Raw genomic sequence first — 25422 nt, 5'->3', positions numbered from 1 at the left:
AACCTAATTGCATGCAAGCAGTTACAGGCCTAATTAGCTATGAACAATATGATTTAGAAGCCAAAGACCAAAAGACTTTCCCAAAGGAGTGGGTGAAGATTTTGGATGAGGGTGTACGGTGACAGAATTACCAAGGTGTACTCATAATTTATAAGCTTAAAGGGCTTCAAAGAAAATTAACCAACCAGAAAACCTCAACATCTAACTTCTTGGTCTTTTTTTTATTACAACATATGGAGTATATCCCACCTTTCACTAAAGTCTTCAAACCCCTAATAATCAGCACTGGATTTGTTTAAGCATATGAGGTTGCTGTGTCTTAAATGAAGTCTAGTCCAATACTGCATACAACTGGCTATCAACAGCTTAGCAAATTAACAAATTAACACAGAAGATGATGACGTCACAGACTTTGTATTTTTAGGTTCAGCTGCTTTTGCGTGGGCCACACAATTCAGAGGCTTAACCAAACCAAACAGGACGTCACATATGCTGTCAGACTGAGACAATCAGAAGATATTGAGAGCTGTGCAGGAGTTAGCTGCAAGATGAGTCAGGCTGCAGGGTATGCTGCTGGAGTCGTGCATGGACTGTTTGGTTTGGCTGCTCATGCTGTCCTGTTTAGTTGCCCATGATGGTGAGTAGCTAGGCCTTTTTTTGGGGGGGGGGGATTCAAATTATAAAAAGCTCAAAAATGTCCTAATAGATTGGTATTCAGGAAACACGTGAATTTGAAAGATGCAATAAAGGTTCAGTGTGAATTCACTACAATTTAAACCACTGTCATCCACAATCAGGCCTAAATTTGTTTACTAATAAATCATGTAGTTAAAAGCTGCCATCAAGTGGAAATTCTCAAAAATAAATGTTTTCTATTTTCCTCTTCTAACCGCGCATAACCACAAAGTTCCACTTTACCTGCCTCGTCTTTTTTCCTCCTCCTCTTCCTCCCGATGATGTTTACCGCAGTCACTTTACAGGCTATGTGTTTCTTTCCCCTAAATATTTTATTTTGAGCACATTCATTGTCTTTCGTTCACATGTACACACCTACACACATGCACATTGCATGACCAAAGAGAACGCATGTGCACATGCGAAGGCACATACTTGTGTGTGCGCACTTGCAGGTGTATCTTGCATGTATGTGTTCCTGTGTAAATGGAGACCAGTTACAGATAATAGATGTCTGTGTTTAATATTGGAGGAGTTTGAGGTAACCGCAAACCTGCAAACCTGGGGTCACCGTGTGTGAGGCTGGACACCTGATCTGCAGCACTGCTGAACAGCTATTGTAAAAACAGCAGACTTGTTGACTGATATCCTTAACCTGATTTTTGTTTCATTTATACTTTTTATGTGTGTTTTATTACCAGTGAGTACTGCTTTTACTCTGTCAGAATTTATTCCTTAGCATATGCTAAGGAATAAAATGCAACGCTGTACCCGTCTTTCAATAAATGGCATACTGTTAAACATGTTTGCGGGAATCCCATAAACACCAACTGACTTTATGAGTCAGCAACTAAAGAAATATGAGGTGCTGCTTACATCTGGAGCAAAAGATGGAGATGGGGGGGGAGGTGTGGACAGCTAAGAAGAACATAAGCAGTTCCAGCCAGGTGGAGGGATTAGTACAGACATATATTATAAACATCTATATTAACAAGCAGCAGCAGCATTTGATTTTTAATGCTAAACCTATAAGAACGTAAAGGTGCCATATACTTGCATCTCACTGGATTTGTTTTATGTTCATGTAGTTTTTACTCTAAACCTATACTACAAGCCTAACTGCATACAGGAAACTGATTTTTAATAGTCAGTGAACCAGATATTTAAGAATGGGTGTAGACAACATGTAGATCAGACTTTGCAGTATTAGGTTGAGGTTAGCTTTAGGTTAGGTCACCTGGTTTCATGACCCTTAACTTTTTGACCCTGGCATCATGTCACTGGGAAAAAGGTGGAGGTATTTCTTTCTGATAGCCCAGGCTTTCTGGGTTTGGCCAGTTAAAGGAAGAGTGGTATCCGAGCTGGGGTACTTTTGTACTTGCTGTATCATTAATGGGCCGCAGATAAAGATACGCAGGACTCCTGGCACTTTGCTACAGGTTAGGAGACGGGCTTAGAAAACTGATGCGTTTATCTTGTCCTTTCTATCTAGGCTTCGTTTTGGTCCAATTCACATGTGGGCCTGGCAGTAACCGATACATCAGTGAAGACGGTTAGAGATAGTTGTATGTTTTGTTTTGTTTTTTAAACCTATCTTAGAAAGCTCACACGTAAAATATAATATTTCTTACTTACTGAGCCTGGTTTTGAAAATCCAGCACAAACACACCATTCCGATGTCACATCTCATGCACTCATATTTTTTCCACTGTGAAATGATTTGCAGCATAAATCTTCTTGCATTAAAATGTTTACACGAGCTGGTCAAGAGGCTTGACAAGGCAGCACAGTCCAAACGTAAATCAGCATAAGTGATCGGATAGATTTTTCTGCAGTAATGTATCGTAGCCTTGGCATGCACAATAACTCAAGAGAAGGGAGAAGGAGCAAGTGTATCCAGCACCCAGCCCTCTGTTTGCCAAGCCAATGTGGTTGGGTCATCAAATCGACAATGTGATTGACCCATCAATTGACCCCGATGACCTCTCAGGCCAATCAAGCTAATGGTGGCTAGTGGTCCGAGCATTACTTTACTAGTTTCCTTTCACTTGAACCATATATTTGTGAGTCTGTTTACACAAAAACATGCAAACACAGGCTGACATCCAGTCAAATCACACATCCTGGGCTTCTAACCCATCTCAGTTTGTCTGTATCGACACACCCTTAACTCAGGGGCTGTCATTAGTGCTGACCTTTTTCTGTTTGCAAGCCTGTTAAAATCAAGAGGCCTTATGGCAGTTTGCTTTATGGCCCAAGACTGTGCCTCTGATTTGAAATCATAATGTTTTTTGGTCTTTTTAACAATTCCCAGGCATATGGGTGTATGTTCATATTAATCATAACAATAATAATGACTCCACACATACAATCCAAGCTACCTCATCTGGATCGATATGTCCCTGTAGACTAAATCTCCATAAATCAATTATATAGTAAAATTCTTAGACTGGGTGTGTCCAAATGTGCTGACTGGAAGTGGGAGCTGTATTGATCTGATCCAGTATGTGGTCACTATATCAGGTTTCCAATTATTTGATGTAATGATAGTGTATGGATTCTTAATTGACAACAGTGTGTACATCAGAGATGCCAATGTGTGGTGGACAGGCTTGGTGATTCAAGTGGGGTAACAAATGGAGACAGTTCTAAAGAGTCAGTATAGATGGCCTGTAGCAAGAGTTTAAAATGACTGTCACCTCTTCACCAGCGCCATATGACTATTTCTGACACTTCTACTCTCCATTCTGGTGCCAGTAAAGCTTCATCCTTGAAGTGCGATCCCCACAGATTAAATAACAGCCATACAGCATGCAGTAAACAGAGTTAAACAGCAGGCAAGGAGGAGGTAGGAGACGTGGCCAGACAGAACCTAGTAGTTTTGAAACAGAAATTCCTCCACAAATAGCGACATAGTTACCTCATCATAGTGATTAGCAGATGATTTTTGTTCATCATTGCAGACTGATAAAGCAGAGCATTGGGAATTTTTCTGTTTATAAATTCGATGACAGTTATTTGCAATCTCTCTGAGATTGTTTGGAGACAGGCTGCCTTCCACTAGTTGACCTGTGCATTTGCCTTAGGGTCAAAGGTCTTTTCCCGGAGTTTAAGGGCACTTTTATGCTCACTGCTCAACCCCGTCACACTGTGGCACGGTGAGGCATTTTGATTTTGTTTCGTCTGGTCATGCACTTATTGATTTTTGTACCCTGGCATGTTGTGCCACTGCTACTGCAGCTGGGTTGAAGACACAAGTGCATGACTGTGTTGGTTTTCACAGCCCTTTTACTGATGTATTATTAGAGAAGCTCAGAGAATCACAGAGAAGGATGTTACAACAGATTGAAAACGTGAGACTGGGAAAAAAAACTTACTTACTAAAAAAACCACTCTGCAATGTGTTCCGGTTTTAACTTTTTTCTTTTTATATATCAGTCCTCAAGTGGTGGCTTTGTCTTAGTGGCAACACATATATTTTAGGAGATTTCTGCAGCAGCTTCCATCTAAGAGCATAAATATAAGTCATTGCGTGATGACGTTGAAGCAGCACGCAAAATGACCAATGCGAAATGTATAATGGCGTCCTAACAGCTTTAACCTCAACCTCAGTCTGCAGCCACACAGCTCTAAGGAAGTGTTGCCCAAAAAAAAAGGTGCAGATGGGTGTGGTAGACACACAGTGTGAAATCTAAGTGTAAATCCCATCAGTTTTCTGGCTAGATTTAAAACACAAAACACATTCTTTGTTTCTTTCCTGTTTTAAACTGTTCTCCTGACTAAAAATAAATTATGATGTAAACAAAGGGACTCAACATATGCTTAAACCAGTGATCTTGTGTTATTTCTGCTTTGTCCACCTTCAGAAGCCAAGGGGGTTCACATAACCATTCCACAGTCAACTGTTGGCTATAAAAACAGGATACATTTCAGTAAAATAATGGCCATCACAAAATCATCATGGATATTGTGGCAAATGAATGTAAAAGCATGTGATAAACTGCCCTATTCTATAGAAAAGCTCCCAGTTTAACGTGCTTTTAAGTAAAAGTAAAGTTCACCCTACCATTTCTAGAGCAGCAACATCTCACTGTCTATGCCAATCAATTCTGTGTCTCTCCCTCCCTCTCTCATATCAGCTGAAATGAACTGCACATCTTTTCCAAACAGAGCAATTTCTCTGCCATCTGTTCTCCAACATAAATCAGGGCTTGTTGATGTAAACCTCCTCCTTCCTCAAACTCTCCCAGTATGAAGTGAAGCGGGCCTAATCCCCCCCAGTCTCCCCGGCTCTCTAAATCATCCATGCATATTTATGTCTGTGTATCACAAGCTAGATAGAAATGTCTCTATATGCAAAACACAAACCCCAAGGACACAGTCTCATTGAAGGTTTGCGATGAGCGAGAACAAAAATAGTTGTTTTTTTTTAATAGATGTGTATGGTGGAAAACTGGTAATATAGTTTGATTTGTAACATGCAAAATTTCAACATTAAAACAGCCTTTTTTTCACTTGGGCTCTTACAGTTATCCAGATGTTTCAAGAAATCTGTTCACACAGCAGCTGTTAGTTCACTCAGCATAACAACACTGGGCTACCACACCACTAAATTTATCTCATAATGTCATCTAAACTAGCTGGTTATCTCATGACAAGATAACAATTAATCTCATGTTAGCTAACGATTCCTTGGTTTCAGCCATTTCATTAGAATCAAATATTATTTATACAATACCTTGAACAACTTGACTAAAACTTTAAAGCATTTGTGTATGTGAAATTATCATTTTTCCTTCAGTTGGACTGTCAGATTGTAAATAAAGGCTGAATGTAGCCACTGTGATGTCTCTACACTAAGAAGCCTTGATCCTACTTTTAGAGCAATGGCATCTAGTTCTTTTAGAGTAAGAAGCATTGACAAAGTGTTGTTAACACAAAACCACAACGAGTACGCAAAATAGAAACAGTGGGAGGGCACATCAAGACCATTTTTAGATTTGAGGATGCAAATTTATCAGCTAATGCTTATTTGGTTAGCAAGATGCATCCATAGATAGCATGTTCATCACACAGTTACAATATAAGAAACTGCGAGAATTATACTCACCTAAACTGTAAAACACACCTCCTTGGATGTGTTATTTGTATTTTCTACAAGGTACCAACATCGCAAATATGGTGGAGTGGTCCAGACTACTTATTTGAATTAGCTGAGGTCATGCATGGGCTAGCAGACAGCTATTAGCTTAAAGTAGCCACCTAAAACAACTACACGACTAATAATGGCAGTGTGTAGTGAGTTAAACCCTACAGTTATTACAAAGAGGGGAAATACTAGAGACAAAATCCATTTTTGCGCCAGTTGTAAACATGTTTATTGCTATTTGGAAAATGGATACATGGGTAATAACATGGACTCTGAACCTAACCTTAGGTGGCTATTTAAGGAATTGCTGTTCTTTGCCCTTGCGGTGAGATATAATTTTGTCAGTAGTGGTGATCAACAACTCCCCTCTCATGGTACATATATATATATTACAAAGTTTTCATTCACACTGTCCTTTTTGTCCCAATATTTAATTAAAGCAGAAGCAATTCTACAGTCTGACTCTCACTTTCCCTCCACACATCACCTGACCTAACTTCTGCTGCTGTTTCACCATGCCCCCTGCAGGTCATCATACATGAGAGAGAGCTCTTTTTTTCTGTCTGAGCGTCCTGACCCTCTCAGTCACCCATACAGATGTTTCCACATCCGCTCATAATCCAGCCTAGTACCCGCATGCCAAGGATTAACACCAGCCTGGACCAATCCAGCCACATGTGTCTGAGGACAGAGAGCAGGACAGGACAACAGAACAGACACGGACACAATCTCAAAGAGAAGCTCAGTAACAACCACAAACTGTAGTAATTTTAACTTTGTTATAAGCTTGCATTATGACGACTGATATAACGCTGGCGTCTACCAATGTTTAAAGGTGTCAACGTTGAACAAAAACACTATTTCTGACACATCAACTTTTCAGTGGTTATGTTTTGGATGTTTGCTCCAGTGGTTACACAACACAACTCGCACAACTTTGAGATACAATAGTTCGAAATAATATCTGGCCAAATAAATCTGTACCGCAACAGGAGCAGGCTTTAATGCTAACAGATGGTTTGACAGGATTATGAAAGACACAAAGGATGCATGCACTTAAGGGACACACATGCACAAGAGATGATGAAACACCGAACAGCCCAGTAGCTCCTTGCTTAATGGTAATAATTCATCTTTATATAGCAAAGGAACTTGGAAGCAGCCGTGTGACCCAGCTGCGTGTGTCATGTTTTATTTTAATTGGTTTAATTGGGTAGTTACTTTTTCTCTCACTCTCTCTCTCTCTCTCGCTGAGGCTTGGCATCCTGTACTGTCCTGGAAGTTGGTCGTTTGTTAGGGCCTTTTATCACATTTTCATTTATTACATTTATTTATTTATTTATGATTTGCATTTTTCTAGAACTAAATGATTACTCAACATAAACACATCCTCAGACCAAGGAACAACTGCACACACATTTTTTCTATAATATGTGGCCAAACTTTCATCTGACAGGCCCAATACATCTTTCTATAGAAGATCCACTGAGCTTCTTCATAACACAGCACAGTGCAAAAAAAAATGGCTTTGATTAAACTTTCACTAATTAAAGTCTTCCTCATCTTATAAGCCCGACTAATTGATTTAATTTGTCTTAGCCCAAACTATTGGCTGTGACCTCTACTTAGTTAATGAATTAATTGATTTAGACCAAGAAGTCAAAGAGGATTTTTGACATGTTGCCCCTTTAATCTTGCTTACTCTGGACACTCTTTGGGTCATAGAGGCAGTGTATTGGTGGAAGGTTTTGAGGGTGGGAGGTGGAGGGCGGATAGCTTCAGCTGTGGATTACAATTTCCACTCCACCAGGATGCAATTACAGAGTAGATTGGGCCTTCTGCAGTTTGTCAGTGAATGAAGGAGTAGCCAGAGCGAGGACATTTTAAAAGCACCATCCCTCAGGTACTTGTAAACTTGTGGGGGGGAGCAGAGTATATTACCCCTGACTAACCTCCACCTTCGTGAAGAAGAGGCAGCGCTCTACCCCTTCTTCATGGTTTGGAAGAGAAAAATATGAGTCAGTAACATTGCCATAATGCATGATTAGAATCAGCAAACATCCATTACAGAGGCTTTTGGATGTCCTAAATCAGTAACATCTACTTTATTGACATCATTTTTCTTGGTAATGGTAAGATACATCGGAGCTTCCTCAGCACACGGGAAGTTATTAACCAGATGCGGGGGGAAGCCAACATCTGAACTTGGCACCATTTGGCGGATGGCATTTGCAGCTGTAATGGCACTAAATGTACTAATTTATGAAAGAAGGCAATAACATAGGAGGTGGATTTTGTTCAGAAGAGCCTCAAGGAGGAAAAGAAGAGATAGCTTAGTGCTGTGCCCTTTAGTCAGACATGCGAGGGGAAACCTGGAGAAATAGCTCCCTCCAGTGGTGGTAAATCAAAATGTTTTCCTTCTTCGGCTGGCATCCAAGCTGAAAAGTCTCATCCAACAAGGAATAAATGTTTCAGAAAATAAAAGTAATAGAATGAATAATGTGACACACATTTATGTAAAATGATCAGAAAAAGTTTCCAACGTAAAACTGTGTTTGCTCTGTTTAATTTGATTTGTAGTTCAAGTGATTGGTATCAATTAAAAATAAATGTAAATTGCATAAGAGTGAGCTGAATAACATTTTGAGAGCTAGTGAATGTGTTTAAGATGCAGTAAACTTGGTTTTCCACTAATGAAAGAGTTTTATTGTTTTCATATTCATCTTATTCTGCTCTTTAGTTTTGAAACATGTCCCTTTATACTGGGCAAGTATTATTTATCCCCAAGAACAGGATCTGTCTCTTTGCTTTCAATACTTTTTTTTCTCTAAATGTTCACAATTTATCTTTTAACCAGAACCAGAGAACCAAAGTCCATTAAAAGTTTAAGTCTCAAGAGGAGTTACAGAGAAAGATAGGCAGGAAAGTTTCTCACCAAGTGGAATCAGTCCAATAACCTGTGCTGCAGGTTTTGTCCCCAAAGAGATCCAAAGACCCATTTCAAAGCTTGGGGGAAAAAGCGTATACAGCTAAAGGCGAACTAATGGATACTTTTATATGACTGGGTTGTGATAAAATTGTCCATGAAGAAAAGTGTGGATTCAGCCTCTATCCCTAATGGGAATAACATGCAGATTTAAGGTTCACATTTCCAGGGGTAACACATTTTTTCTATTAAAAATGAGAATTATCCTTGTTTTTCACCTGAAGCTTGGACAGAGGTTGTCTCTCGCTAACCCAAAGATCAGGTTTATACATTAGCACAAATGATTACATAAGCAAATGATGATGAAATGCAGCATTCAAAGCGTCGCTTCCAATAAGCGCTACAGCAACGACCCTGAGCTTTTAAGAACTCTTTAAGAGAAAACGTTCTCGGTAAATATCTCACTGAAGGAAGCAATATAGGCATCTGTAGGATACAACAATACTGTCTGCATTATATAGAATATAGACGGCTGTTACTGCTGGTGAGTGGGTTTAAAGGCTGCACTCACTTATCTATGCCCAGCACACACTTTTTACCACAGTTGTGATACAGACGGAGATTATACACAACAACTGAAATGCAGGTTGTAATGAGAATAGATTTTATTGTAATTACAGTGTAACTTTTATCAAATATGTGCACCATGGCACCTTGAAGAGTGTGGTATAAAGTGTATGGTGTCGTTTTAGATTTATTAAGTAATACAGAGCAAATTTGGGGGGGAAAGGAGATCGGCGAGAGACAGTTTTTGATTCAAGGAGTGAAGCGAACCACTACAAACTTATAATGGAAAGCGCTCCGATAACATTTTATGCTAGTGAGCACAGAAAATACTCTCCATTTTAATAAATATACAGCTATTAAATTTGTAAGGTCAGAGCTGACTTCAGACTTTGGCTACCACTCAAATTATTATGCTATGGATTTCATTACTAAAATCAATCATAATGCGAAAGAAAAGCACACAGATTCATATATTCAGCCTCGGTGACAGCTTTATGTTTGTTTGATTAAATATTATAGGTTTGTTTTTCTAATGTTGCATAATACACCTTTAAATTCTCAGCAAAGTGACCCAGATCCCTATTAACAACTGTAATAAACGCCTTTAAAAAAATAAAAAAATACCCCTGCATTTATTATGACTTATGGTCACCTGCTGCCATCTGGCTTGCTGACAGATACCAGAGATGTAATCCTTGGGCTCACCAATAAATCTGCCCAGTGAAGGTTACGTGATATACAGAGAGACTTGACCATGTTTATGTGGCACACAGCTTATGAGGACGTGCAAATGGACATGCATAGCAACAATGTGTTTGGTTTGCAGACTGCCCTTTATGGCGTCTTTTTACTAAAACGGCCGCAAGTCACAGGACTCCAATTTGCTGGCTTCTGTAAAACACAGGTTTAATAGGTCAAGGTAAACTAATGCAGTCTAATGCAACAGTCCTAAATGGTAGCTTTTATTGCATTTGGTGTGGTAAACAGCACACCAACCAGATGTTATTGTGATTTTAAATATATATATTATTTAGCAGTATTCAGAAAGGCTGAAAATACTTTTTTAATGCACTAGCAGTGTTCTTGTAGTTTTATATTTTCATTGACATTACTTTACTCACATTGTTATTATTTTGATTATAATAGGGGGGTATTTGTCAAGGGCAAGATTTAAGGAATTCAGAATATTTGTGAACACATCTGATTAATGAGACACCCAGGTGACTGTGAACATACAGTTAGGTATAGCATTTCTTGCAGTTTTGCTCTATAAACCACCACAGTGGATTTCAAATCATACAATATGTGACTGTGATTGAAGTGCAGACTTTACGCGTTAATTCAAGGAGTTTTATGCAAAATTCTGCATGAACTTTTTAGAACTGCAACCAGTTTTGTACGCAGTCCTCCATTTTCAGATGCTCGAATTTAATCGGCCAAACTCACGTCAATGTTTATCTCTTATGGTCATTTTGGTGTTAATTAATCTGGGTTTCATCTGTCCAAAGTTTGCTTGTTTGTTTTTCAGAACTGTGCTGACAAAGTTTCCGACAAATATCTTGATGCATTCTCAATCATCCAGGAAAGTAATTTGCATAATTATGATTAAGGAACTGACCTCACAGCCCATTGTTCCTTCAGTGGGCTGGTTTCAGTCATTATGCAAATGTACTGGTTATAAGGTTTGGGGAAACCTGCAGTCAGCTGAGACTGAAGAAGTCACTTGGATGAGTGACAAAACGTTTCTCCCACAAAACGCTACATCCAGATGAACAGATTCAACTTTTGGAGATTTCCGACAAATACAATCTTCCTTCCTTCCTTCCTAGTCTTGAGTGTAACCAGTGTTTTGCACTTTGCTGCAAACCCTGTATTTCCATTCATGAAGGCATCTCTCGACTTTAGACATCGACAATTATGCGCCTACCTCCTTGTGGGAGTTCTTGACTTGTGCAGTGGTTTTTCTTAACCATGGAAAGAATTCTGTCATCATGCACTGTAGTTACCGTCTGTAATCTTTCACACCTTTTGGCATTGCTGACCATTTCTTGAGGATGTACTAGATTTTTTTTTTTAACTTGGCCACTCCATATATATATTTTATGTAAAAAAAAAAGAAAACAACCTTGAATTAAAACTGAAACACTGCACTTCAATCACATATTATCATTGCTAATTTACAATCCACTGTGATGGTGTACAGAGGCAAAACAACAAAAAAAATGTCTTTTTTTCCAGCAAAAAAAAGAAAGAAAGAAAGAAAAACATAATAAAATGTTTTTTTGATATTTCCTGGACCTTATTTGCACACTGTAAGGACTGTAACATATCCAGGAACTGCGTGCTGCTTTTCTAAACGTTATTCATGCTGAAGAAATGTGGTCTAAAGGCCAAACGGTGGTGAAACTGTGACCCTTGAAGTTAGCTTAAACTAATATGATTCGCCTTCGAGTTGTAGTAGGCCTACACACATATCTGCAGTCGACATATTGCGCAAACCATACGTAATACTTGCTTAATATGTGGTTGCTAAAATAACTGCAAAGCAGCTGAACATTACATACGAGCAAACAAGCACAAATCTAAACCAAGCTCCTTTTCTTGAGGAGCACTTCCCCTTTAAGTCGGCTTCTGCCGTCACAGCAGGATGACTCGTATATTTTGCGACAGGACGTAAACGCACCGGCTCGCTGCCGCCTTCACGGTTTATCTTGAGAAAGAAAAAAATAGGAAAATAAAGCTTGTATGCATGTTGCTGGAAAATTTAAATAATGTGATGCAATCCTCTGGACGTATGCGAGTCAAACAGCCGTGATATTTTGTTTTGTTGTGGAGGAAGACGTCTCGGTGTTTCATGTAAGATTCTGCACTGTTACTTATCTCTAGACCACAATATGAAGAAAGGATGCTTTGGGGTTGCATATACTGTGCTGTGGCTATGGTTTAATCATCCAAGTATGATCACTAGCTTAATTTTTTAAATATACATAGGTCTTTTTCAACGTGCATATCTATGGGTATTGTGTATAAGCTTGCCTTTATTGTAGGTGTGTGTGCCGTTTGAATGTGCATTTAAAAGCATATTAACCATCTAATTTGTTCACAGAGCCTTGTTCCATTTTTAAAGAGAACCCCTGACTGACAGCAGAGGGAAGGGAGCATCCTGGATCGCCTCCCCATGAAGCTAACTGCCTCCCCTGAAGCGGCTTTCACATCTGGATCAAGGACTCCAGTGCACTTTGTTGGGCTCCTGTAGCCCATCCATGCCTGTGATCCCCATCCCACGGCGGGTGCGCAGTTTCCATGGCCCCCACACCACCTGCATGCACTCGGCCTGTGGGTCGGCACACACTTCCAAGCTAGTGCGGACTAAGTACAATAACTTTGACCTGTACCTGCGCTCACGCTGCATGTACAGCTTCCTCCGCTTCCTCCTCTACTTTGGCTGCAGCCTGCTGACCTCTCTGCTCTGGGTGTCGCTTTCTGCGCTCTTCTTCCTGCAGTACATCAGCGTGCGTGTGCTCTTGCGCCTGCAATACAAGCTGTCTGTCATCCTGCTTTTGCTGGGGCACCGGCGACTGGACTTGGGTGTGCTTAATGACCTGATTATATACAGCATGCAGATCACCATGTTTCTGGTGGGGGGACTCGGCTGGTGCTTAATGGTGTTCGTGGATATGTAGCTCTGTCATGAGAAACATGATAAATGTGGCGTGTGATGTGAAAGTTTTGCACTCAGATACTTATATTTGACTCGGCTCTAGTCAGAAAAGGCGCAAAATCTCATTTGGTTTATTGTAGATAAGGTTAAAATCCAATAAGAAGCATCAGAAGCATTGATGCGATCTTTAAACCAGTCTGCGTGGCTTAAACATAGTTGTTCTTTTAAAAAATGTCAGTCCTACATACTTCAGAGAAGTTAGAAATGTCAAAAATGAGAGTGAGACTTGTGACTTTATATGAAGTTATTCTTGTATTTTGTGCCATTTGTAAAACGTCTTAATGGACTTTAAAGGACATCTCATCTAGGAATGTGTTTGTTGCATGGAGGAGTGACTTAACAGATGACTGATGTGCATCGTGACTGTGGATGCAGGTCAGTGATCTGTGTCACAAAAAAGTCATGCTAGAGCACAAAGTGGATGTCATGATACTGTGTATGAATCGGTGCATTTAACTGATGTAGTGTATAAATAAAATTACAATGTAAAATAGAAAGCACAGTTTAAAAAAAAAAAAAAAAAAAAAAAAGAAGTTGACTGACTCCACCTGATAAATAGAAAAAAAAACTTCCCTGGATTCAAATTTGGCCACTGTCTGTCGATTTGGTGCTTGAACCCTTTGCACACTCCTGTGATTTTTAGAATTCTCCTTGGAAGTCTTGTTCCCACCCGAATCTGGGATGTGCACTGGATCTTCTTCACTATGTCAAAACAGTGACGCTTTACTCTGAGTTAGAGTTTAAGGAAGCGTTCAAAGTAATAAAAATCCAAATCTGGTGAGGAGGGCAGACGGAAAGCCACAACTGTGTTGGTATGACCAAAAAAAAACCAGCTTTGAGGTCGCTTGTGCTGAATGTCCTCCCTTAGACAGCTTAAGACATTACAGTACATATTTCTGTTGACAGTCTGACTCCTGGGGGAGGGGAGAGGAGGCGAACTCATGGTGCACAACCTCGTGAGTGACAGGAAATAAGCAACACCTGTGCTCCTAGTTGCAACCAGCCTTCAGGCTTGGTCTCATAGCTAGATGACAGATGATGACACAGGTATTGACGTTCCCTGTCTGCGCGAGTTTAAAGCCCGTGGAGGGAGGCGAGTGTTTAAAACGTAGGACTTCCAGAGAGCAATCTGAAAATAGCAGGAGTCCTGTAAGTGATGGAGAGGTGAACAAGGAGATGGCAGTGGCCAAATTAAAATCAGGTAAGGTGTTTTGGGAGTTTTTTGCCTTGAATGTGCTGCATCAGAAAGTTTTTGTTGTGTTTTTTATATGTTTTGGGCAAAATAGGGCAAAGGGTATAGCCTGAGTCACAAACATTTTTTTTTAAAGCTGTTTAATAAATTCTTTTTTGTCCATGAGCTGGTTTGTGCTTTACAATGCATGGCCAAATGAATGTGTTTACTGTGTAGTCTAACACTCATGACGGCATGCCTCGAGCTGTGTCATAAGAGTGTGTGACAGTTCAAACTGAGAACGGCTTTGGGTCAAGTGTTCAATCAGTCGTTCTTCACATGGTCTCGGAGCTGCTCTGACAGACTTCTCTGTTTAGCTTCCTCCAGCACGCAAACACCAACCACAACTAGATCCTGCTGTTTGTGCCAAGCATAACAATGGAGATGGCTGTGCCCCAATCACCTTATATAGCCTCATTTTCACATGGCATGAAGTATGCCTTACTGGAACTAATGAAGGCACTGAAATGTGCGCTTTAATTCTAAACCTGGGTTTGCTTTGAAGATTTTAACTATTTTTTGTTCTTGTCATGCATAAGCATTAGGTTGGATAGCCATGATTAGGAAAGCATGCAAAAGAGGATGGAAGTACAGAGTACCAACTTTAGATTTGAACTTTCAACACAGTGGCTGGTGGGCTGACTGAGACATGCTTCAGACCCACAAGGCCCCGGGCTATAAATGGCTAATCAGAGCAACAATAAGCTTTTGTTCATTGGATCAACACATCATATGCCTCATGTTCTGAGCCAGGTCAATCTGACAGCCTGAATTACACAGAGAACTAGAGAACATGAATTGTCCCGTGATGCCAACATAGCTCTTTAGGTGGGCTTGATGATTAAGTCAGTCACTGTTCAGTTTCATTTCTTCATTCTTTATGAAAAGCTGAATTTTTTTGCTTAGTCTGAATGACTTGTCAGTTTCACCGACATTTGCGTTTGTTTCCTTTTTTCCAGCTCTTATCTTGAACTTTTAACCCGGCCTTTATGAGAAACGAGAATATGGAAATGCGTACGAAACACAAGATCAGGTTTTGTTGTTGGTGCAGAAAGTAAAATATCGTGTGTCAACATTCAGCTTTGCAAAATGACAGTTTACTGGAGCAAACAGCAAAAGCTGTCATTTAATTAGGCTACACTTAGGGCTTTTACTGGTTTGGCTGGGCTGTAAGCCACAACTGGGAAAAACAAAAGTCCTTGTAAAAATGAATGACAATAGGTGTGTGCTTAAATAATAAAAGATCATTATGACCCTAACTTTAGGAATATTAAAGTGCTACCACAGACTTTTATAACATATATAAACGTATATACGCTTATGCTGAAATAACACAGGACTAAGAGTTATTTGTCATCATGGAATAGGTTAGTATATGTAGCAATGATTGTTGAGGAAACTAATCGAAATACCTTTAAATACTTACACTAACTGTCCTCTTTACTAGCTAAATCTTGCTAGTGCTGGGTTGGGCCCCGTTTTGCCAGCAGAAAATGTAATTCTTTGCAGTACAGATTCAACAAGGTGCTGAAAACATTTCTCCAACTGTCATGAGTACGGTACAGCAGTCATGACTACTGCTGTATTGTACTCATGAAAGTGAGTACAGTAAACTCATTGCCATGTTCAAGAAACCAGTTTCAGATGATTTGTTATAAAGGGGCAGCACGGTGGCACGGTGGTTAGCACTGTTGCCGCACAGCAAGAAGGTCCTGAGTTCAATTCCACCATCAGGCCGGGGTCTTTCTGTGTGGAATTTGCATGTTCTCCCCGTGTTTGCGTGGGTTCCCTCCGGGTACTCCGGCTTCCTCCCACCGTCCAAAGACATGCAGTTTGAGGGGATAGGTTAAATGGATAATCCAAATTGTCACTAGGTGTGAATGTGTGAGTGAATGTGAGCGTGAATGGTTGTCTGTCCCTGTGTGTTGGCCCTGCGACAGACTGGCGACCTGCCCAGGGTGTACCCCGCCTCTCGCCCTATGACAGCTGGGATAGGCTCCAGTGCCCCCCGCGACCCTGGAAAGGATAAGCGGAAGCGAATGGATGGATGTTTTTTAAAGGCGAAAAATCCATTTTTGAGTGCAGCAGTTAGATATCTACACTCGTTCTACTTAGTTTCACAAAGATACATACAATTACTGCATTAATATTTTCTGTTTTTCTCTCTTCTGGCCTCTAAAGATAATCCAGCCACCCTATAAAATTAATTAAGTGGTTTAAGAGGTCACCAGAGGTCACCAGTCATTAGGATACTACTACAACTTAGGAGGCTACTTTTAAAAAAAAATGTGTGAATATGCAAATAAAAAGGGAGAAGAACGACTGACTCGTATATATTTTGTAAGTAAATGTACTTGTAACTGTAAACTCATGTTACATCATACAGCCCTCTTTGCAGGCCAGATCAGTGAAACTAAAGGATGGTGGTTGAATTGAGGAAGGCGAATATGAAAAAGATAGTTCCAAGTGGATTGAGATATTTATTCATGCGGGGGTTATCTCTCTCATGCTACAGAGGAAATACAAAAGACACAGCCTCTCCACATTTACATTTGTACCCGCTGTTGCTCCATACATCTGGTACCACAGAAGGTTATCTCACAGAGAGCCTTCTCTTTGCTGGGATCCTCCTGACCTGTACTCTCCCAGTGATGCTGGTGCCATTACAGAAACAAATATGTCATGTATGCTCACATACAATAACAGCTTTATTACAAAAACCAGTACTATATGTTAACCCTGCAAACATAGATGTGTGTGTGTGTGTGTGTGTTTTATCTAGAATAAAAGGTGAAAGGAAACTCAACCCAACAAAGTGTAATGTTACAGAAAAAGTTCTGGTAGATCATTGCACAGACTAATTATACTATCCTGTAATTATAAATTGAGTATATAAAGTTTTCATTAATTCACAGAAAATGTCCTTGGCAATCAGTGTGGGGGTCTTTATCAATAGGAAAAGCTCTAAAACTTGTGAAAATACAGTTAAAAGTTCAAAATCTATGCAGTCCTTTTACATTTTCTAAAGAAGTCTAGTGGGCCGGATTCTAGTCTTTACATGGCCAGTTCTGGCCCCTGGGCCTTATGCTTGACATCCCTGATATATGTGTGTATGTATGAACTACAGTTAAAATCACTAAAACGCCTGGTAAAATCACTGATTTTAATTGCTATTGCAGTGTATAAATTTACAAGTGAAAAGTAAAAATGTGATTGGACGATCATAAAATAACTCAAGTCAATACGGTAAATATAGTATAACATTGTGAAAAACCTAAATAAACGAATATGGCGATTTCATGTGGTAGACTGGAGGCTCCTGCAGTGATTTATCGTGCTGTGACACCGTGATACAGGCCTGCAGTAAAGAAAAGTTGACTTGAGGTCACACCGCCAGCAGTTGGCGCTTATAATTTAGCAGAACGGCACACATGCGCATCATGACTGTCATCGCATAATGACACGTGAAGTAACCACACATGTAGACGACACCGAATGGGGTCTCATTGAGCCGTGCAACCCTCCCCTGCCCTACTTATAGCCCCCCAAATGTGCTCCCAAGTGTGTTGTCTTTTCAGGAACACGTTAGTGGCGGGGTGGACGCGCGCGAACCTGTCCGGTGAGCTCGTTAAAAAGTGTTCCGCAGCAGTCTACACCTTTAAAGCCCGCAGAGTGCAGCGAGTTCATGTGTCCGTGAAGGCGCACGATATGACCGACCGCTGCTGCCGACAGCCCGTTTGCCGCGTAGACTACAGTAGGACAGAGTACCTACAGTAACCTGGCGGGTCCAAAAATGTCTGTGTCTTTAAAAAGAACTATTTGCCGAGTGCTGCATGATGTCAGGCTGCATGCAGTCCGTATACTGTTCATGTGAGCTGCGTTTACTTCCTGCAAAGGGACAGAAGCGGGCAGAGAAAGAGAGAGTGGGATAGAGATGGGGAACGAGCGGCCGGAGATAAAGTGAAAGAGTGAGCCAGCGGACGAAGGGAAACCGGGGCCTGCTTCTTCTTCTTCTTTTCTTTAGAAAAACTAAAAACAAACGCCTCCCAAACTTTATAGGCTATAAGAAGAGAAAGCCTGCCACATCTGGGCCAGCTGATTTTATGGAATAGCGACGCATCGGGTAAATATATCTCCCCCCCCCCCCCTTCTGTCTCTCTCTATCTCTCTCTTGGCTTGATATTTACTGAGCCTGATTCGTATGACGCATAGGTTTTACCATGCAGTACTCGTTTCTCCCTCTCTCTTCATAGCTTTTTTTTTTTTTTTTTTTTTTTTTTTTTTTTAAATATTATTTATTTATTTTTGCCGGTCGGAATTTCAGTTATTACGGCCACCTAAAACTAAGTTAGCGCCTTAAACTTTACGAAGTCACGTCGGAAAATGTGTAACTGTACCACGCGCCTCTGAAGGAATTTAATCAGGCTGATAGTAGTTGTAGTTTCTCACCCTAACCTCTTCTACCCCCCCCCAACACCCAAAATTTGCAGTCTAATGATAATGTTGGCCATTGCTCTTAACCACAGGAACTGGTGTTGTCATTAGTTTCAACTGTACTGAGTGGTGAAAGTGGCAAGCTATTATCGGTCTTGCGTCACGATGAGGTTAAAAAAAAAAGAAAAAAGAAAAATCTCCACCCATAATGCATCTATTGTAATGCTATAGATTTCAGGTCGGATGGATGGAGGTACTGGTGTTGCAGACATGATTTTATTGGTTGTAGTCGCTAAAAAAGAAAATCTATAGAATATCAGCTTACATTTTCATGACTGTTGTTTCAAGGTTTTTTTTGGGGGGGGGGTTATTTTTCGGCTAGAGTCTGGTTTTAACACTTGGCCTCTTTGGCTGACCCACTGGCTAGGTTAGAAAGGTACATGACTGTTAAAAAAAGTGGGGATGAGGGGGCTCTGAAGTTTATGTTTGGCATATATGGGTTGGAAAAAAATATATGTATATACGTTATTTGTGCATGCTGTTGAGTCAAATCTGTCAGCCATGGTTCCATTTACCTTACTTGAACCCCCAGCAGGAGCCATCTGGCTATACATACAAAACAACAACACCCCCCACCCCCCTCTTCTCTCTCTTCTCCTTGTGTACATGGGTGCAGTGTGTGGCTACCCGGCATGTAGCTTGTGGTAGTTTTCTTCATTTCCTGTCACTTTTCCTCCCCCAGCACACACGCTTTCTCTCTGTCGCTGTAATTATTATTGTCTAGTCCACTGGTGAGTCAATTGTTTGTTTCTTAAGAAGACAAAATGCCTTTTTTTTCTTTAAAAAAATCTTAGACACATTTTGTCTTACTTTTATGATAACGTGGCAAAAAGTTAAGCAATGCAGCCTACTTTATATTAAGCTTCCATGTCCTCAACAGGTGACACTCAGGTGGGGTTATTAGGTGAATGAACCCTTTCAAACTGCAGTGTAACTTTATGTTTTAACACCCATCTGTTTCTGCATATATATAAATATATACCCTGTGGATATAAGAAGGTGTGAAGGTGCATTGCACTAATTTTAAGCTGCCCTTTTAAATCATTATGCATCCATAGGTGTACCTGGTTGCCCTAAGACAACACAGAGACAGATTTTTATGAGGGCAGTTTATCATACCCTCCCTTCATTACGAGGAAATCGGTTCACAGTAATGTTAGCTCACGCTGCCAAGTTTTTATGTCCAGCCTTTAAGATAACATACATGGAAAATGGGAGCCTTTTTTTCCCTCTTTCTCTCTGAACGGAGGCCCTCCGACACCAGTGGTCTTTGATTTGGGCATCTGCCAAAGGGTTCTGATGGCTCTCAACAGCTGTATTTGTCTGTGTGTGTGTGTGTGTGTGTGTGTGTGTGTGTGTATGTGCGCGTGTGTGTGAGAGAGAAAGTGTGTATGCATTTGCGTGTGTCAGTGAGTGGGTTAGTGTACGTATGTGTGTGCCTCTGTGTGTGCTCTAGCTGTGTCCTGGGATGCCCTTCCTCCATAGGCCTCTCTCTATACAGCATTCCACAAGGGGGCCGGGGGCTGTGCGTGTAGGGAGTGTCAAGGAGAGAGCGAGAGAGATTCAATAAATAAAACTGATGTGGACACGCTGACAGAGAAAAGGCCGAAGGAGAGGGGAAACGGTGAGATTCTTTCCTCATCGCTTCTCAGACCTTTAAATTAAAAGGTGCTCTGCAGGAAAATGGACGTTCCCAGTAAATTCCTCTGTAGATGTGCAAGAGATTTGGGGGTGTCGTTAACTTCATCAGTGTGTAAAGCAGTCATAGAAAGCCACCTGGAGGTGATTTCCCCTGTTATTTCTTACACAGCAAATATTTAAGTAGGGTTAATCCCAAATGTAATTTACAGTAGCACGCTGGTTATCAAACCCTGCAGCTGCTGGCTTTAAAGATCATCTTAACTGCAGATTTGTACCCTGGCTTTATTAAAGAAAAACCAAACAAGGGCACTGTCGACTAGATGAAAAATCAGCAACCATCTCTAGCGCTGCTTCATTTACTGTGTGCACGTGCGCATGCGTGTATGCATGTGCGCATGTTCGCCCTCATGCTTGGCGCACTTTCCTCTGTATATGCGTGTAAACTTGTGTGGGGAGTGTGTTTATGTGTCTATGATTTTCCTTTCCTGAGACAAGCATGAGTCATTGCTGATGGTATGCGATACCAACAGTCATACATTGTATTCTCATAGGTTACTTCTGTGCTTTCTTGGTAACACACATGCTACTTGTTCGAGTTAAACCCTGATGGACGAAAAAAACCTGCTCCTACTGGTATGTTCAGGCATGTAGGCTACTGTTCATGGAATTGAGGTTTAAGCAGTTAAGGGTAACTGTGAAGACATGGCATTTCTAGTAAGCGTTCAGGAATTCTGGGAAAGATACGCACTTTTCCTTTAGCTGAATTTATCTACATACACCAGCACATGGTAACGTCTAATTAAATGTGGAGGTAAGCTTGTTCGTGCTCAGACTTTAACATTCATGCATGTATTTGGATCTTTCTGGGGAACATGCAAGTGTTTTTGCCATGTAGTTTCTCCTCTTTGTGGTGTTTCTAAAGAATACTGGAGTATGACTCCTTCCTCCCTAACCCAGTACTGCTAACGCTGTAAAATTGACTTTGGTGTTTCTTGCCAACTACATGTGTATGTAGAGGGTAAGTGAGGAAAATAATGTCCTTATGCTAATAGGAAGTGCTTTAAAATAAGCAGTGCCTCACACTGATTCAGTAAGGGAAAGCAGTGGTCTATTTGAGGGCCGGTTAATCCCCCCTTTTTTGTATTTTGTTCAGATTCCCTATCTGTTTGGTAAGTTTTATCCGTACTTGCTCAGGAAAGGAATCGCCTGTAAAATTGTTGGTAGTTAGATGCATCTTATGTGAGACTCCACCCCTTCCTCAGTGTCTGACTTAAGATTTCACCCTTGATGCTGCCGGACCTTAGCAGGCTTCTGCTTTCAAATGTAAAGCCTCAATTAACGTTGCACACTCCAAATGCAAATTATACCTCAGCTAGGATGACGGCATAAAATGTGCTGTACGGCTAAACAATTTAAATACAGTAGAGGAAACTTAGCATTCTCTGACTTCTGCACAGGCAACTGCCACATGGTAACTCGCTCATTCAATGTGCCATCCCTCTGGGTTTTAGCTTTGCCCTGATACAGCTGTCAGAAGCGGCATGGGCAATTAAGTAAAAGCAAATAATAAAAGTAAGCCTGTCAAAACAGGAATTGGGGAAAGACGTGGAAATTCTAAAAATACAGGCAGGGCATGTATGGTTTTTAAAGCTACGTGTATATGTAGTGTGAACTTTGTTCAGACACGCCGGTGGGATCAGACAAATGCACTGATTGTATTGCCACTCTGGATCAGATGACACCATAAGATGTGAAACTTCCATCAAAGACGTGTAACAGCCTAGCCCGTTTTGACATCACGACCATCTGGAAAACAACACGGCTCATTCACAGGCACTCCCAATCTAAAGGAAAGAAGCACGAGGGACAGGATTTTTTCTCCTCCATAGCTTGTGGGTATGTAAACACATGTGTATGTGACAACTTCTTTTTGCTAAAAAGAAAGCGGGTTACGTTCTCTTTTAGGGATTAAACAGAATGGCAGCACGGCGATGGAGCCAGGGCTTATGTAATGTGCGCAACTAGCGCAGATAGTGAGAGTAAAACGTGCCGTCACAGTCAGCGCAGACTCGAATGACACAAATAAACACTAGAAGTATACATTCTGAGTTCATGAAAAGCAGGTAAATGCTAAGCAAATTTGTTGGCCCCAGTGACCGGGCTTTGTCCGCATACTTCCTCATCGGTAAGAGTGAAGTTGGGAGTTTCATACATTAAGGTGTGTTTGCTGTTAGCTACAAAAGGTGTTTGCTTAAGTTGTTTTACTCGTTAGGTTCGCTCCCAGTGCATGTGAAGACCTTTAGACTTCATGCTAAAGTCGGCACAAGAAGGTTCACATTTCTTGTCTTGCTTCACCGCTGCTGTTTTACAGCTCAGCTATTAGAGTGGCACACGTTTGCAGCACAAAAGGTATTTGCCAAACCCACTAAACAGGGTTGGGCAGTTCCTCGAATCTCCTGCTCATTTCATATGTAATGAGGCCAAGTTTTTTTCTTGGAAAACACCAGTAGGTTTGGCAGCCTTCCTGCCTCTCGAGGAAAACAGATTGACGGATAAGATATATCTTCTGGAGGTATGTGTGGCGTTTTTCTTTCTTTTGTTTTTCTTTAGTACTGTACAAATTTTATTTTGGTATTCCAAAAGCGCACACAGAAATAATAATGCAGCTATGAAAATTTTTCGACACCTATTGTCATTTCCTGTGAACTTACACAACATGCATGTTAGCACAGGACGAAATAATGCGGGACCAAATGAGAGGGAGAGAGGATCAGCGAAAGCCATTAGGAATCTTGAAATGTTAGTGATTTGGGCCGCTCTGGCTCACTAACTGCTTTTCAGGAAGCCTTCCAAGAATTTAGACAATGAACAGTAAACATGGCATGTTCCTTAGAACAATTCCACATTAGATCTCAGAGATCACGTGTCTGGTTTTTTCTCAGAATCGACTGCCCCCACACCGCACTACACTTGCAGATAACTGTAGCAGCTAAATCTCCTGCTCCCTGTGTATGCACTGTACTTACACTTGACAAGGAGCTCTCACAAACTGACAAATGTGCACAATTTCTCCCTCTCTCTGTGTCTCAGAGATTTCTTGTAAGTGACATGTTTGGCCGTTGGCATAATGCCTAGCAAGATCACATGGCATGAATGTCGTGCTTGTGTTGTGTATATGTGTGTGTGATTGTGTGTGTGTGAGAGAGAGACTGTGCATGTGTGTGTGCATTTGTTCTTGAGTAGAGAAAAAAAAAAAACGAAAGGGAGCATGTGCACATTTGATTGTTCCAAGTATTTTCAGCATGAATAGAAGCACGTAGCCATGGCAGAGAATTACAGAGTACCAAGAAGTATGACGAGGATGTGTTTCTGAAACGGTCATGGGATCACATTCTCAAACAGGATGGAGAATCTGATTTTTTTTCCTTGATGGTACTTCATAGTGGATGCACTTTTTTCACTTCACTTGTGGCGTTGGGCCGTTCAAAATTCATTAAAGCTGCGTAGCCTTGTAAGGAGGCTTGTGTGGCGAGACCACTTGGATCTTTTCGCTTACAGTATCTCAAACTTTTTTGAGCCACCCCCCACCCCCACCCCCAAACCTCTGACCCTAAATTCTCTTGGAAAGTGCTTGATTATAACTGGAGACAGTAGCAAAAAAAAAACAAGGATTGAAAAGGATTAGAGCAATTTTGTCAGATTCTCAGACTCCCACTGAGGGTACATTAGACTTGCTGTGAAAGTTGAACCTGTAATTCAGAGGATGACGCGCACGCGCACAGTCGCATGCATAAACCCAACAGAATCACACACTCGCACAGGAGTAGACCAGACTGAGAGAGGGAGAGCCAGCGAGAGAGCACCGTGGATGGCATTTATCCTCGCAGCCCCCCCCCACACACACACACACACACACACACACACACACACACACACACACACACACAATTTTCCATGCTCTTTCACTGTGTGCTGCGCATAATTAAATTGCTGCAAACTTCAAGCCTCTCTCAAGACTCCTGCCTGTAAACAAAGCTCGCTAATTAGAGCGCAAGGTAATAAGCGAGGGGGAAAGCACCCCCCTCCTCTGTAGTGATGACCTGTCCCGCATGTGCTCTTCATGTCTTAACAGCCGGGACCGAATGCTGGGAGGGGCCAGTGGAAAAAGACAGCAATCCGAGGCGGGTCGTTTTCACAACACAGCCCACCCTCACTCCCTCCCTTTTCCAAAGATAACATGTGCTAGCAATTACTGCTAAATCACAACTTGACTTACCTGATGATTTCACGACCGTTGGGCAAGATGTAGAAACCCACTTTGATTTCTTGACTTTTTCTTAGGGTTTCAGCTCAATTCAGTTAGATTGTATTTATATAGCGCCAAATCGAAAAAGTAGTCACCTCAAGGTGCTTAATATTGTAAAGTAAAGATGCTACAGTAATACAGTGAAAACCCTAATAATCAAATTACCCCCTTTGAGCAAGCACTGGGCGACAGTAGGAAGGAAAAACTCCCTTTTAACGGGAAGAAACCTCCAGCAGAACCAGGCTTAGGGAGGGGCAGGCATCTGCTGGGACCGGTTGAGGGTGAGGGGATGATTGTGTCAATTCTAGGAATTCTTCTTGGCTTGTGACTGTAACGATTAGCCAGTGTTGGGAAACGGAGTGTTAGAAATAGCTGGCTTCATTTTAAAAGTCCAAAAGAAAAATCTATCCCTTTGCATCCGTAAAGGCCAATCATCATCATGCTTAGCTTGTTTTCTGTTCATACAAAACATGGGGCCATCATCCAGCATATTAGCTGAGATGTGTTTAAAAGCTTGACTTTTTTTTTTCCAAAGTTCATTGAGTCAAGGTGACCATTACCTCATCTTCGGCCTAGCCAAGCAAGACTCTGGCATGTATAGCCTTGACCTACCAGAGTGGTTTCACTGATTCTTATCTAAACCTCAGCAAAAAGCAAATGCTGTAAGCCCATTGGTTCTCACAGCGTGCTCTCTTAAAGCTGCTGCTGGTCG

General features: G+C 41.1%; 2 protein-coding genes across 4 annotated transcripts in view; both read left to right on the top strand.

Annotated features, from left to right (window-relative positions):
• Positions 1–11962: 11962 nt before the first annotated feature.
• On the top strand, positions 11963–14395 carry tmem250 (transmembrane protein 250). The gene is made up of 2 exons (XM_005459480.4): positions 11963–12173; positions 12424–14395. The coding sequence occupies exon 2, from the start codon at positions 12581–12583 to the stop codon at positions 12998–13000; it is 420 nt and encodes a 139-aa protein (XP_005459537.1). The 5' UTR covers positions 11963–12173; positions 12424–12580; the 3' UTR covers positions 13001–14395.
• Positions 14106–25422, top strand: part of nacc2 (NACC family member 2) — a 35030-nt gene continuing 23713 nt past the window's right edge. The window contains exon 1 of one of the 3 annotated variants that reach the window (XM_019361035.2): positions 14106–14239. The gene's annotated coding sequence lies outside the window, so the exon portion shown is untranslated. Of the gene's footprint in view, positions 14240–17869; positions 18393–22055; positions 22301–25422 lie in introns of those variants that run through there. The other 2 variants (XM_005459475.4, XM_005459477.4) reach the window with 2 other exon arrangements.

The sequence above is a fragment of the Oreochromis niloticus genome, linkage group LG7 (assembly GCF_001858045.2).
Source record: "Oreochromis niloticus isolate F11D_XX linkage group LG7, O_niloticus_UMD_NMBU, whole genome shotgun sequence".
Classification (NCBI taxonomy): domain Eukaryota; kingdom Metazoa; phylum Chordata; class Actinopteri; order Cichliformes; family Cichlidae; genus Oreochromis; species Oreochromis niloticus.
The sequence above is the reverse complement of the archived record's forward strand: the minus strand, read 5'-3'. Positions and strand labels throughout refer to the sequence as shown.

What these genes read in the sequence shown, in the direction of transcription:
- tmem250 (XM_005459480.4), top strand. Translation starts at nt 12,581, where the DNA reads ATGCCTGTGATCCCCATCCCACGGCGGGTGCGCAGTTTCCATGGCCCC.